We start from the raw sequence: 13,661 nt of genomic DNA, 5'->3' as shown, positions 1-13,661 counted from the left end.
GGGCACTTCTCGGGCGGCCTGATTGGCTAAGGTGCGAGGGCCCGGGCCTATGAAGAAGAGCCAAGGGTCTCTCCCGCTGCCCATTGGGCCGAAGGCCCTTCACTCCGACTGGGAGGCGGGCGGCCGGCGAGAGGAGTCGGGCGGAAGCCGCGAGGTGCAGGCGGCGGCGGGATGGAGGTGGAGGCGGGTGAGTTTGGAGGACCTAGTCCGCGCGGGAGTCCCCGCGGAGCGGCGCCGCTGAGGGCCCTCGAGGGCCCGGGGCCTCGCCTTGCCTCTTCCCCGGGACGGGCCCTGTGACCGCAGCGGCGCGGCCCCTCCGGGGTGCGGGCGAGGGGGCTCCGCCGCTGAGCGGGACCGGGGACGAGTCCAGCCCGGGACTCGCCGGAGGAGGCCTGGGCTTCCCGACGGACTGCGGCTGCTGGGCTGGAGCGGCAGCGGGAGCGGGCGGGGGGCGGTCTGAATAATGGAAGGTTTGTTGTTGTTTTTGAACGAGGGCGTAAATGCACAAAATTCAAAATCCTGGAAGATATCTATACAGGAAGCACATCGACTCCCTGGGTTCAGAGGCAACCCCAGGTGTGGGGTGTCTTTCCAGAAAGAGTTTTTGCACGTGAAAACTTGACAAGTTCAATGTGTGGAATCATCCTGATTTGGTTGGACTTAACGATACGGCTCCCAAGAAGGGCTATCTGTGGTGGGAGAGATGTTGCTTTTTAAAAATTCCAGTTATTTATTTATTTGAGATTTTACCAATCGCGAGTGAAATACAGAGCTCCCGTATACTACCCTCTTATTAACATCTTGCATTGGCGTGGTACATGTGTTGGACTTAACGAAAGCACATTTTTATCATTATAGTAGTAATTATAGTCGATGGTTTACTTTAGCATTCAGTGTGTTGTGCAGGTCTTCAAATTTTTATTCTGGTAACATACAAATAACTTGAAATTTCCCCTACCATCCCCTACCAAAACTTTTCATTATCCCAAATAGAAACTACATTTTAAGTCTTAACTCCCTATTCCCTACCCTTACCCCACCCTGACCCTAGTAACCTATAGCTGCAGCATCTTTTCATGTGCTTTGTGGAAGTTTGTGTGTCTCTGTAGAGATGTCTACTCATATCTTTTGACCACTTATTAATTAGGTTGTTTATTTCTTTGTTGTTGAGTGGACAGATTTCCTGATATATTTTGGACATTAAACCTTTACCAGACTTCCCAGTATTTTCTCCCATTGTGTAGGTTGTTTTAATGATAAAGCCCGTTGAGGCTCAAAAGTTGTTCATTTTGGTTAGGTCCCGTTTATCTATTTCTTCCTTTGTTGCTTGGCTTTGGGTGTAAAGTCTAGGAAACCACTGCCTAGCACACGGTCCTGAAGAAACTTCCCTACGTTTTCTTCTGGGGGCTTTATAATTCTGACTCTTATATTTGGGTCTTGGTCCAGTTTGAGTTGATTTTTGTATATGGCATGAGGCAGGGGGCCTCCTGTATGCTGCCTGTGTCACGGCATGGAGCAGTGCCCAAGGTCAGTGACGGAGAAGAACACGAAGCACGTCAGGATCCCAGGCTGTGGCGGGCGGCGGGTGGGGCGAGGAGACCTGGGCGCAGCCCTAGGAGGTCAAGATGAAGACTCCCCCGTCACTGCACTGTGGTCCAGCGCCAGGCTCGCAGGCACTGAACCTGCTCCCCGGACCCTGTCGGAGCTGCCAGGTGGGGCCTGGGCCAGCCTAGCTCCTGGCCAAGCGGCCCCCACCCGCCGACATTCCTGTGGTTTACCTAGAATCAGGTAACTGGGACCCGGACCTGCCCAGGTTACTTACCTGACGGAACCATCAAAGCTCCAGTAGGTAGACCATGGGCGTTTTCCTTTTGGTTTTATTTTTCTTTAGTTTAATTTTTTTTTTAGGCAAGGGAGTAAAGATTTTATAAAGAAATAAGAAAACTAGAAACAAGATAACTACACAACCCGAGACATGGATTGCAGGCCTGCTGCAGGATGAGTCGCGCCCCTCTTGGTTTTAGAGTAAGCTGCTTTTTCCACTCTGTGGATTTGACTCATCAGAACATTGCTCAGACAGGCTCGCGACTTGAAGCCTCAGGTCCAGGTCACTTTGCATATAGAATTCTGTTGCATTCAATAAATCTGGCTGGAGATTTATTGAAAAATAAGTTGGTCACACTAAGGCAATTTAATAAGAAATGAATGTACTTGGTACATTCCTTACCACTGCCCAGCATAAAATTCGGTACTGCTTTTCATTATTTTCTTGCACCTTCCAGCACAGCCGGAAGTAGTAGTAGATGCTTAGTGAATGCACTTTGTTGATAATTCATTCATGAACTCTGCAGCTTGGGTGAAAGGTCGATGTGGTTCACTTCCTGTAAAACACGTCGGGGGAGCAGGTGCAGCTCAGCGGTTGAGCGCCTGCTTCACATGTACAAAGTCCTGGGTTTGTTCCCAGGTACCTCCTAAAAATAGCAGAACACACACACAGAGGTCACATTTGAAATTCATAGATGAAATTCGGGAACTACCTTCGTTTTCACTTACTCCTTTCCCGTTTTGTTTTTCACGCTTGGGTAATCCTCCTTTGGAATAGTGCTTGTTTTTCCACATGAACTCTTGTTTCCTATTCGGTCCATGGAAAACAAGCCTACAGAAACCATGCTCACTTCTTGATCTTTTTACTTCTCTTTTTATCTCTTTATCCTTTTCCGTGTAATTTAATTTTTAAGTTAACGTGTGGCCTGGGTCTCTCCTGCCCCCTCGCAGGGCTGTAGAATGTGAAGGGCTGGAAAGCACCTTCAAGGTCATCTAGTGCTCCCTGGTTTCCCCGGGAAATGTCATTTCCCCACCCTGGGCGAGTCAGTGGTGACGGAAATGGCACACCTCCGGCTTGACTGGAAAACCTGGCGGGACATGTGGCTCCTCAGCCAGTCACGAAGCTTCCTGGAAATACATTCTCAGTTACGTATTTCCCCCTTAGGAGATGCCATTTCCAAACGGTCTGGTGCGAAGCGCCTGTTCTCTAATTCTTTGGGCAGCTGGACTTGAAATAAGTTACGTGTTTGTTTTCATTCAGTCAACAGGCATTTATCGAGTGTCTGGGTTCCAAGCATAAAATCAAAATCTGCATTGTAACTGTGAAAAGTATTACAGAGAGAATACTTAAAATTATTTCAACGAATTGGGTTAAAAGTACTCTGACCAGAGAGCAAAATGTAAAAAAAAAAAAAGAAATAATTAGTAGGAAAAAAGGTAGGTGAATAATCCCTAACCTGTGTGGAGAAAAGCTTTTTAAGAATGACTTAAAACTCAGGAGCAGGTTTGTCTAAAAGCTTAGAACAAGAATTCAGGAACGGCCTAAGTACGATATGCAAATTTACCGCCTACCAGGTGAAGAGATGGTGTCCCTAAGATATCTCTAAAGTGGAAGGGGCGGCCACTCGGGACAGGAGATGAGTAATTACCAGCTGAAGACCCGCTAGGCCCTGAGCCGTGCCACCTCCTTGCCGTGCCTCACCAACGGCAGCAGCGCCAGCTCAGGCCGTGCTGGGGCGGGGGCTCATCCCGCAGGCTGGCTGGAAGCGCGCCCCGCGGTCCCCGCCGGTGACCTGGGGACCCCTGGACGCATACCCCTCCCACCGGCAGATGCGACTCCCCCACGTGGCCAGGGAGGAAGACGGGGGCGGCTGGGCAAGGATGGCAGGGCCAAGCCCGCGTTTGCCCCGCATGCCCCCGGCGGCACCTCTCCTTCGTGGCACGGAGGCCGCGGACGCAGCGGTGGGGGCCCTGCCCACGCCATTGCATAGGGGCTGCCAGGCGCCCCCGACCTGACTGCCAGGGCCGGGAGGGTGGCAGGAGGGCGGGCTCGGGGGCGCTGGGACGAGGCCGTGCAGTGTTAGCGGGGCCACGTGGGGTCGGGGCTCGACCACTGCAGGGAAGGCGGGGGCGGGGCTCCAGCACGCGGGGAGGGCGGAGGTGGGGCGACCACGGGGCACCCGCGGGCGTCAGGGCAGCAGGGGCCGTGCCCCGGCCGCTGGGGGCGGGGGTGCAGAGCGTGGCCCTCAGCGCAGCCCCCCGCGGGGGTCTCGAGCAGCTGGGGAGGCCCAGGCCCGCGGTCCCGCTCAGCTGCAGCGCCCCTGCCCCTGCCCCACCTGCCGAGCGCGCCGCGAGGTCGCCGCGGGAAGGAGCCCCCGGGAGGCGCACCGCCTCGGGCCTGGGGAGGGCGGGGCCGCGGCGCTGACCCCCGTCTTGTGTCCCGCAAGGACCGGGCAACCTGGCCGGCGTCAGGCACGTGCTGCTCGTGCTCTCCGGGAAGGGCGGCGTCGGGAAGAGCACCCTGACGGCGCAGCTGGCCCTGGCCCTGCGCCACGCGGGCAAGAAGGTGAGGCCCGCCCCGCGCCGCCCCCTGCCCCCACTGCCGCCTCTCCTGCCCCGCTGAGCCGGCGCCCCACGTCCCCGCAGGTGGGCGTTCTCGACGTGGACCTGTGCGGCCCCAGTGTGCCGCGCCTCCTCCGCGCGCAGGGCCGCGCCGTGCACCAGTGCGACAGCGGCTGGGTGCCCGTGTTCCTGGATGGCGAGCGGGGCCTCTGCCTGATGTCGGTGGGCTTCCTGCTGGAGACCCCCGACGAGGCCGTGGTGTGGAGGGGCCCCAAGAAAAACGGTAGGCGCAGGGGCTGGCCCGGGCCGCCCCCCCCCGGCTGTCACCAGCTGAAGGCAGCACTGCCCGCCCCATGGCCTGGGGGCTGCTTTGGGGGTCCCAGGGCCCCCTTCTGGGGGAGGCCGGCGGGGTGCCAGGCTGGGCTTGGGGGGCGGCGGCCACCCCCGCGACCCACCGCGCCCCCGCCGCAGCGCTGATCAAGCAGTTCGTGGCGGACGTGGCGTGGGGCGAGCTCGACTTCCTGCTGGTGGACACGCCGCCCGGCACCTCGGACGAGCACCTGTCGGCCGTGGAGGCGCTGCGCCCCCACGGGCCCCTGGGCGCCCTGGTGGTGACCACGCCTCAGGTCAGCGGGCCCCGAGCGCGGCGGGCGGGCCCTGGCGCTGCCCGCGCTCACCCTGCGCTCCGCAGGCCGTGGCCGTGGGCGACGTGCGGCGCGAGCTCACCTTCTGCCGCAAGACGGGGCTGCGCGTGGTCGGCGTCGTGGAGAACATGAGCGGCTTCGTCTGCCCGCACTGCGCGGTGAGTCCCCAGGAGCGCCAGGGGCCGGGGACGCCAGGGACCGGGGATGCCAGGGGTTGGGGGGCGCCCCCGGAGGGCCCCCGCCTCACAGCCACCCTGCGCCCCAGGAGTGCAGCAACGTCTTCTCGGCGGGCGGCGGGAAGGAGCTGGCCCAGCACACCGGCGTCCCTTTCCTGGGTGAGTGCCCGCACCCCGGGGCCCTGCTCCTGCACCAGAAGCTGCCATGCCCACCACGCCCCCCACCTCGGCCCTAGAGCTCGAGCCGCCTCCTGGGCCCAGCTCGGCCCTGACACCCATCGCCAGGCTGGATGGGAGGGGGTGGGGCAGCCCCCGGCCAGGTGTCCGTTTGTCCTGCCTCGAGTAGGAGCCCCATGCCCACCCGGCCTCACCAGACCCCCGACGCCCCTGGACCAGCCCCCGGCCTCGTGTCCCCGCCCCTTCGCAGGCTCCGTGCCCCTGGACCCCTGCCTCGCTCGGAGCCTGGAGGAGGGCGGCGACTTCCTGCAGGAGTTCCCCAGGAGCCCCGCGTTCCCCGCGCTTGCCGCCATCGCCCGGAAGGTTCTGGAAGGCCACGAGCTCGGCTCTCCCGGCGGCAACGGCCTGGCAGGGCCTGCAGCCGACTGACCCTGCCCGCTGCGGGGGACCGTGCCCGTGACACCGAGAGCCGAGGCAGCCCCAGCCATGCTCCCTGGACCTCCAAGGCAGGTGGAAGCCCCTGTAGGGGCCAGCCGCACCCCGGCAGGAGGGGACGTGGCGTGACGCAGCACCTGCGGGGCCGCCTCCCACCACGTCCACGTGTTGGGAGGTCTCTGTGGTCAGAGCCAGCTGTGCTGCCATTAAACAGACCCCACCCTGTGTCTGATGGTTCTAGATCTTTCTATGCACCAGCTGTCTCGTGCACTGGGTTCCGAGGCCCGTGACCCGCCATGACCTGCGTGAGGGGGGTGGGGGCTGACCCGGGGCCCTCTGGAACCCCAGGGAGGGCAGACTTCTGGGAGTAGAAGGGGGCGCCTGCCCTTCAGGGAAGGAGTCGGGGAGCCCTGCGGGGGAGGCGCCACTGGGACAAGGTGGGGGTAACATCTGATGAAATCGCCCCCTTCCAGGGGAGTGGGAGGGGACACGAGGGTGCTGTGGGCAGAATGCGGTGGGTGCATGGATGAGGAGAGGGAGTTCCAGCAGAGCCCAGCAGCGCCCGGCTCCCCCACCCCAGATGCCCAGCTCCCCCCAGCCTTCTCCTGGGTGCGGCTGGCCCCCTCCCGGCCCGATTCGACTGGCCGCACAGCCTCGCTCTGGCTTTAGGGCACCCGAGGACACTGCCCCGGAGCAGGGACAGGCGCTGGGCTCATGGGGTGCTCCCCCAGACGGGATGCAGGGCCGGGGGCAGGGGGAGGGGACTGGGCGCACGCACGGCCGCCCCGCGCTCTGACTCAGGCCACACACCAGGCTTGTTAAGGGCTTTTAATCAGCGCCAGCCTCACGGTGGCCGTGGCACCCCGGCCGGGGACTGGGCGGCCGCGGGCCTCAGCACTGGGCGAAGTGGGCCTCGTCCACGTCCCGCAGGTCGAGGCCGGCGAGGCCGGGCGGGCTGGCGCAGGTGATGTTGTTGTAGGCGTAGACGGGCGGCTGGTGGTCGTCAGCGTCCAGGGCGGCCTGCACGAAGCGGGGCACCACGCCGGGCTGGCTCAGCGCCAGGTCGCGCAGCGGCTTGAGGGCGCAGCCGCAGTCCCACGGGTTGCCCTCCAGCCACAGGTGCTGCAGGCCGGGGGTCCGCGGCACAAAGACCGTCAGGGAGTTGTTGCCGAGGTTGAGGTAGCGCAGCCGCCCGAGCGGCGAGAGCAGGCCCTCGGGCAGGGCCCGCAGGCGGTTGTGGGAGATGTCAAGCCAGAAGGCGCGGTGCAGCGGGCCCAGCACCTCGGGGGCCAGCGCCTCCAGCCGGTTGCGGGACAGCAGCAGGTACTCGAGCTTGCCGAGGCCCTGGAAGAGCTCGGGGGGCAGCTCGCTGAGCAGGTTGCCCGTGAGGTCCAGCTCCAGCAGCTCGGGCAGCCCCTGCAGGCTCAGCGCGTCCACGGCCGCCACGCCGCTGCCCTGCAGGAACAGCCTGCGCAGGCCTGAGAGCCCCGCGAAGGCGTGCGGGGGCAGGTGGCCCAGGCAGCTGCCCCCCAGGTGCAGGCTGTGCAGGTGGCCCAGGCCCTGGAACACCTGCGCCGGCAGGGTGCGCAGGCAGTTGCCGGAGAGGTTCATGACGGCCATGCTGGTGAGGCCGCTGAAGGCGCCGGGCTCGAGCACGCGGAGCGCGTTGTCGTTCAGCGTCAGCACCTCCAGCTGCCCCAGGCTCTGGAAGGTGCCGGCCCCCAGCTGCCCCAGGCGGTTGTGGCCCAGCTGCAGCTCCTCCAGGAAGTGCAGGTCCTGGAAGGTGCCCGGGCGCAGGCGGCTCAGCGCGTTGTGCGCCAGGCGCAGGACTTGCAGCCCCATCAGGCCGGGGAAGGCGCCGTCGGGCAGGCTGGCCAGGCGGTTGTGGGACAGGTCCAGCCAGCGCAGCGCCTTCATGCCCAGGAAGGCGCCGGGCGCCACGGCGGTGAGGAGGTTGCGGCTCAGGTAGAGCTTCTGCAGCTTGGGCACCTGGACAAAGACGCCGACCTTGATGACGCGCAGCGCGTTCCCGCTGAGGTCCAGCTCGCGCAGCTCGCCCAGGCCGCGGAAGAGGGCGGGCTGCAGGTAGGTCAGCCGGTTGCCGGCCAGCACCAGCTCGCTCAGGCTGGCCAGGCCCTGGAAGGCGACGTCGGGCAGCACGGCCAGGCCGTTCCAGCCGAGGTTGAGCTCCCAGAGGTGGCCGAGGCCGCGGAAGAGGCTGCCCTCGAGCCGGTTCAGCAGGTTGTGGTCCAGGCCCAGGAAGGCCAGGCCGGGCGTGGGCACGAAGGTGCGGGGGTCCAGGCTGCGCAGCTGGTTGCGCTGCAGGTGCAGGTAGCTCAGCGCGCCCAGGCCCAGGAGGGCGTCAGGCTCCAGGCGGCGCACCTGGCTACCCTGCAGGTTGAGGAAGTTCAGGCTGGACAGGTTCTGGAAGGCCGCCTCGGGGACGGTGTCCAGCTCGTTGCCGTCCAGCCACAGGGCGGTGGTGCCGTTGGGGACGAACTCGGGCAGCTGCGTGAGGTTGCGGGAGCCGCAGAAGACGCTGAGCTCGGTGGCATCCGTGCTGCAGACGCACGGGGCCGGGCACCGTGGGCCCGCAACGGCCCCCAGCGCCCCGCTGAGGCTCAGCACCGCCCAGGACGCCAGCAGCACGGCCAGGGCCGGGGTTCCTGCGTGGGGAGGAGGCAGCGCTGGGGGCTCCGGGGTGCCGTGTGCCGGGTGGGCAGCCCCGCGGGGAGGGCCGAGGGCTCAGCACACGCGCCAGGCGGGGAGGACGCGACCCCAGAGGGCACTGAGCCCCCGCCCAAAGCCGGGCTGCTGCCGGCACCCTGCGGGGTGCTGCCCCGCTGCCCCCCGGGGACTGGACGGGGAACTGGGCGTGGGGCGCCCGCCTGTGTCCCCAGGCGAGCGTGGTGCAGACGGGGCTGTGGGGCCGGGCCTCTCGTGGGAGGGCACGCAGCTCCGAGCCCACCGCGGCCGGCCCCCAGATCTGGTGCCCGGCGTGGGGTCCCGGGGGTGGAGATGGGGGCTGTGGCGGGCGTGCTGCGGGTGCCCCCTGCCCTCCCCGCTGCCTCACGGCCGAGGGCCCGCGGGCCGGGTGCGTCCTCCAGGCTCCGGGAGGGTCCCGGCCCCCTCCTCATCAGGCTCCGGTCAGCGGGGTTCCGGGCAGGCCCCGCGCTGGGGTGTGCGGAGCAGTCTGCACCCCCGCATGCCGCCCTCGTGCCCAGGGCCCAGGGCTCGTCCCACCCGCCGCCTGCCCTCCCGCGGCCGCCCTTGCCCCCAGCCCCGTGGGCAGCGTCCTCCCGCCGGGCCGCCGCTCACCTCCGCTCCGCTCCATCCCGCGTGGTCAGACCGCTGGGCAGCGTGTGGCGGCGCCGAGCCTCCCGCGCCAACTTCCCCGCCCTGCGTCGGAGGCCGACTGGCGGCCCCGCGCCCTTAACCCCCTCGTGCCGGGCCGCAGGCTGCACCCACCCAGAACCGCCCACGGCGCGGGGTGGGCCGGGCGCCCCCGCCTGCGTGGGGGAGGGGTGGGGCAGGGGCTCCTGCCGTTTCGGGGGCTCGGAGAGGAGACCCCAGCGCGCAGCAGGCTCCCTGCCCTCGGGGCCCCACCGCAGTTCTGGGGGCTTGGGGACCCGCCTCTCCCCAGCTTGAGCAGACGGCAGCGCGGGGGGCTAAGCGAGCGCCCCAGGATTTCCAGCCAAGCCTGCCCACCCGCTCCCCACTTCCCCCTCCCCTGGCCCCGCGCCCTCCCCGCTCGTCCCCGCCCCCCGGGGTATCAGCCACAGCCCCCCCATGCCGGCGTCTGGCCCCCGCCCGCCCAGGCCCCCCCGTGACCCGGGCGGCCGGCGTCTGGCCCCCGCCCCGCGGCCTCTTCTAGGAAGGCCTGGCAGAGCGGCCGCCGCGCCCCGCACCCCCGCGCTGACCCGGGCCCCGCCTCCCGCGGCCCGCCCCCGCGCCCCGGTGCCTGCTCCCCGCCCCGCGCCCCTGCCCCGGGCCTCGCTTCCCGCCGCCGTGCGCGGGGGAGGGAAGGTGCTGGAAGGGGCTGGGGGGGGGCGCGGGGGGGGGTGAGGCCCGGCCCGGGGTCTGCCCGCCGCCCCCAGCCCCGGCCTGCGCCCGCCCGCTGCGCTTTGATTCTCGTCCAGCCCGATTCGCTTCTCTTCTGAGAAATCATAGACCCGGGGGGAGAAAGTCCACACCCAGGGCAGCGCGTTTACACAGCCGAAAGCGCCGACTCAGCAGGCGCCGGGCCAGGGCGCGGGCTCCTCCACCGCCGCTCCCCGCCGCGCCCCGCGGGGGCCCAGGGCCTGGGGGGCCGAGCCCGCGGGGGGTCCTGAGCCCTTTAGTCTGTGCGGGGCCCACGGCCAGCCCGGCCTGCGAGCACCCCAGGACACCCGGGCGCTGCGCTGGGACCCCCACCCTCGTCCCCAAGCCCCACTACACCCCTGCCCTTCGCCCCGCAGTCCCCAACCCCTGCACCCCACACCTGCAGCCCCTGCCCTGCACCGCACCACACCGTGCCCTGCGCCCCACGCCCCCGCCCTTTTCGACCCCTCCCTCACCCCCACACTCCCTCACCCCGCACCCCCTGCCCTCACGCTCGCGCACCTCCAAACCCCGTATCCCCACTCTGCAGGCCACACGCCCCCCAGCCCCGCAAACCCTCCGCAGGCCCCACTCCCCTGGCCTCCGGCTTTTCTTCCCATTTGCCACCTGAGGGGTCTCCCCCCTCAGCGCATCCCCAGCTTTCGTCCCCGCAGACCTGAGGAAGCGCGGGGCGCGCTGCTCGTTAGTCCAGCCTGAGGGGAGCGCCCGCGAGCCTGGGCCTAAGCACCCTGAGAGGCGCCCTGGCCTCCCGCCACCCCCGTCTCCTGCTTCAGCCACCCCGGGGGCCTGAATGTCTATCTGAGTTGTGGGAATTTTAAAAAACACGGGGTAGAAGCCCCCTGGGCGCTGCCAGCACCCTCTGCCCGGCGCCCGCTTTTCCTTTGCTTCCCGGTGGTTTTGGTGAGAGTCTTAGTTTTGTCTTAGTTTTATCGTAGACATGTGAGATGCTCCTTACAACGTTTTACGTGGAACTTGATCCCCAAATACCAACGACGAAGGCGGCCAAACTCCAAAGGGGCCTTCACTGTCTGAGTTGCCCGCCTCTTCCTGGCTGCAGTGTCCTTTCGGGTGTGTGGACCTGAATGCACAGTCTTAAATACCTCGCAGAGGCTTGGCTTTGCCTGTCACATCGATATCTGTAATCCGCCCGTCGTTAACTTTTCTTTTTCGAGGTCCTGGGGGCGGGGGACTGAACCCGGGACCTTGTATGTGGGAAGCCGGCGCTCAACCGCTGAGCCCCATCGGCTCCCCTGTAATTAACCTCAAGGGCGTGAGGTAGGTCTTCTCTGGGTGGTTACGGTGGTCCTGGCACCCTTTACTACGATGACTGTCCACGCCCCACCGCCTCCCAGTGCCACCTCCGTCGCCCCTCGGCGTCCGCTCGCTGTGCCCCCGTCGCCAGGCCGTCCCCCGATGGCTCTCCACGGCTGCGGCGAGTCCTGCCGCCCCGTCTTCAAGAGCAGGCCATTTCCTCTGTCCTGCTGTGCAAACTCTCCTGTGCTTCCCCATCGGTCGGTCAAGCTTCTAAAACAAAAAGCAAACCTGCTGGAATTAGGTGCTGTGGCGGAAACTCTATAGACCAGTTTGTGGGGCGCCGACAGCTTTACAACGTCGAGGTTCCGATCCGAGGACGTGGCATATTCTCTTCTTATTTAGGTCTTCTTTAACGTCCTAGTGGTGTGTCATTTATATACCATGAAACTAACCCATTGGCAATACCTGACCCAACAGTGACTGTACATTAGTAGGTGGGCGCCCGTCAGTACGGGCGGCCGCAGAGCGTGTGCTCGTACCGCACGCTGCTCTGGGCCTGGCAGCCCTCGCAGCCCGCGTCCCCCAGGCTCATCCACAGTGGCATGGAGCAGCACCTCACTGTTGTGTTGCACAGACACAGCACGTTTTGTTTTCTGCCCATTCAGTGGACACGCAGGCTGTTTCCGCTCGGGGCTGATGATGGAGAAAGCTGCAGTGAACGCGTGTGCACGGCCTCTGTGTGCACGTGCTTCTGTTCCTCTTGGGTCCATTCCTAGGAGTGGGATTACTGGGTCCCCTAGAGTCTGTGTTTAACTTTTAAAGAAACGGCCAAACTGTTTCACAAGCGATTGTGGGGAAGCGAATATGGCTCAACGGATAGAGCATCCGCCTACCATATAGGAGGTTCAGGGTTTGAACGCAGGGCCTCCTTGACCCGTGTGGAGCTGGCCCACATGCAGTGCTGCTGCGCAAAGGGAGTGCCATGCCACACAGGGGTGTCCCTGTATAGGGGAGCCCCACACGCAAGGAGTGCACCCCACAAGGAGAGCCACTCAGCGCGAAATACATGCAGCCCACCCAGGAGTGGCACCACACAGACGGAGAGCTGACACAGCAAGATGATGCAACAAAAAGAGACACAGATTCCCCGTGCTGCTGACAAGAATGCGAGCAGACACAGAAGAACACACAGCGAATGGATACTAGAGAGCAGACAATGGGGGGGGGGGGGGGCAGATAGAAATAAATAAAAAATAAATCTTAAAAAAAAAAGTGATTGTGTCCTTTCACCTTCTTCCCACCAGCAACGTCTGAGTGTCCCAGATGCTCCACATCTTCCCCTGCATTTGGTATGTTCGGTCTTTTATATTTAAGTCTTCTAATTTTAATTCGCATTTCTCTGTTGCCTAATGAGTTTGAGCACCTTTCTGTGAGCTTATTAGCCACTCTTATATCTTGTTTGGTGAAATGTCTGTTCAAGACTTTTACTGTTTTTTAATTGGGTTATTTGTCGTCTTTTTGTTATGTTGTAATACTTCATATATTATGGATTCAAGTCCTTTATCAGACCAAAGATTTACAAATATTTTTCCAATCAGTGGCTTATCTTTTTTTTTTAATGATGTGTTTTGAAGTGTGAAAGAGCTAGAACTATAAAACTCTTGGAAGAGGACAAGGGGGCACATTTTCACGGCCTGGGATTTGACAGTGGAGTCCACGATCTGACACCGAAAGCACGAGCAACAAGAGACAACTGACAAATTTGATTTCACCAAAATTAAAAACGGGTGTGCATTGAAGGAAATTATCAAGAAAATGAAAATACAACCCATAGCATGGGAGAAGATACATTTCAAATCATCTGTCAGATAGTGGCTTAATATCCAGAATACAGAAAAAACTTTCACGTGAAACAACAAGATAACCCAATTAAGAAATGGGCAAAAGTTGTTTTCCCAGAGAAGATATACACATGGACAATAAACACATGAAAAGATGCTCAACATCGTTAGCCATTAAGGAAATACAAACCAAACCCCCCCAAAAATGGCTATTTAAAAAGTGGAAAATAAGTGTTGGAGAAGATGCAGAGAAAGCGGGGCTCTGGTGCACTGTTGGGGGATGTACAATGGTGCAGATACTGTAGAAAGCAATAGGGCAGCTCCTCAAAAGGGTAGATGGAGCATTGCCATACGACCCAGAATTCCCATTTCCAGGTATATACTCAATCAGATATTTGTTCACCGATGTTCGCTGCAGCATTACGTACACTATCATAAGGTGGAAACAACCGTGTCCATCCAGAGATGAATGGGTTTTTAAATGTGGCACACACACACACACAGTGGAATTATTTGACCATAAGAAAGAATGAAGTCACGAGACCTGCTGCAGCGCAGAAGAACCTTACATTATGCTCAGATAATAGAACAAAAATTGTGTGATCTCACTGGAGAGAGCTACCTAGAAATAGCAAATGCGCGAGCTA

At 62.4% G+C, this 13,661-nt stretch overlaps 2 protein-coding genes across 2 annotated transcripts; one reads left to right on the top strand and one right to left on the bottom strand.

Annotated features, from left to right (window-relative positions):
- The first annotated feature begins 99 nt into the window (after positions 1-99).
- Positions 100-6,045, top strand: NUBP2 (NUBP iron-sulfur cluster assembly factor 2, cytosolic). Its single transcript, XM_058286666.2, has 7 exons — positions 100-187; positions 4,272-4,390; positions 4,471-4,669; positions 4,858-5,012; positions 5,078-5,188; positions 5,296-5,365; positions 5,634-6,045. Exons 1-7 carry the CDS (start codon positions 172-174, stop codon positions 5,810-5,812), a joined length of 849 nt encoding a protein of 282 aa, XP_058142649.1. The 5' UTR covers positions 100-171; the 3' UTR covers positions 5,813-6,045.
- Positions 6,046-6,631: 586 nt separating this feature from the next.
- On the bottom strand, positions 6,632-9,534 carry IGFALS (insulin like growth factor binding protein acid labile subunit). Its single transcript, XM_058286659.2, has 2 exons — positions 9,137-9,534; positions 6,632-8,484 (listed from the first exon to the last, which is right to left on the bottom strand). The coding sequence occupies exons 1-2, from the start codon at positions 9,150-9,152 to the stop codon at positions 6,710-6,712; spliced, it is 1,791 nt and encodes a 596-aa protein (XP_058142642.1). The 5' UTR covers positions 9,153-9,534; the 3' UTR covers positions 6,632-6,709.
- Between the last annotated feature and the right edge of the window lie 4,127 nt (positions 9,535-13,661).

This window comes from Dasypus novemcinctus, chromosome 23 (assembly GCF_030445035.2).
Source record: "Dasypus novemcinctus isolate mDasNov1 chromosome 23, mDasNov1.1.hap2, whole genome shotgun sequence".
NCBI classification, from domain to species: Eukaryota; Metazoa; Chordata; class Mammalia; order Cingulata; family Dasypodidae; genus Dasypus; species Dasypus novemcinctus.
Note: the sequence above shows the minus strand (reverse complement) of the source record. Positions and strands in the feature narration are given on the sequence as shown.

What these genes read in the sequence shown, in the direction of transcription:
- NUBP2 (XM_058286666.2), top strand. An exon ending in TGGTGGTGACCACGCCTCAG is followed by an intron (nt 5,013 to 5,077) that starts GTCAGCGGGCCC and finishes TGCGCTCCGCAG; the next exon opens with GCCGTGGCCGTGGGCGACGT. An exon ending in TCGTCTGCCCGCACTGCGCG is followed by an intron (nt 5,189 to 5,295) that starts GTGAGTCCCCAG and finishes CCTGCGCCCCAG; the next exon opens with GAGTGCAGCAACGTCTTCTC.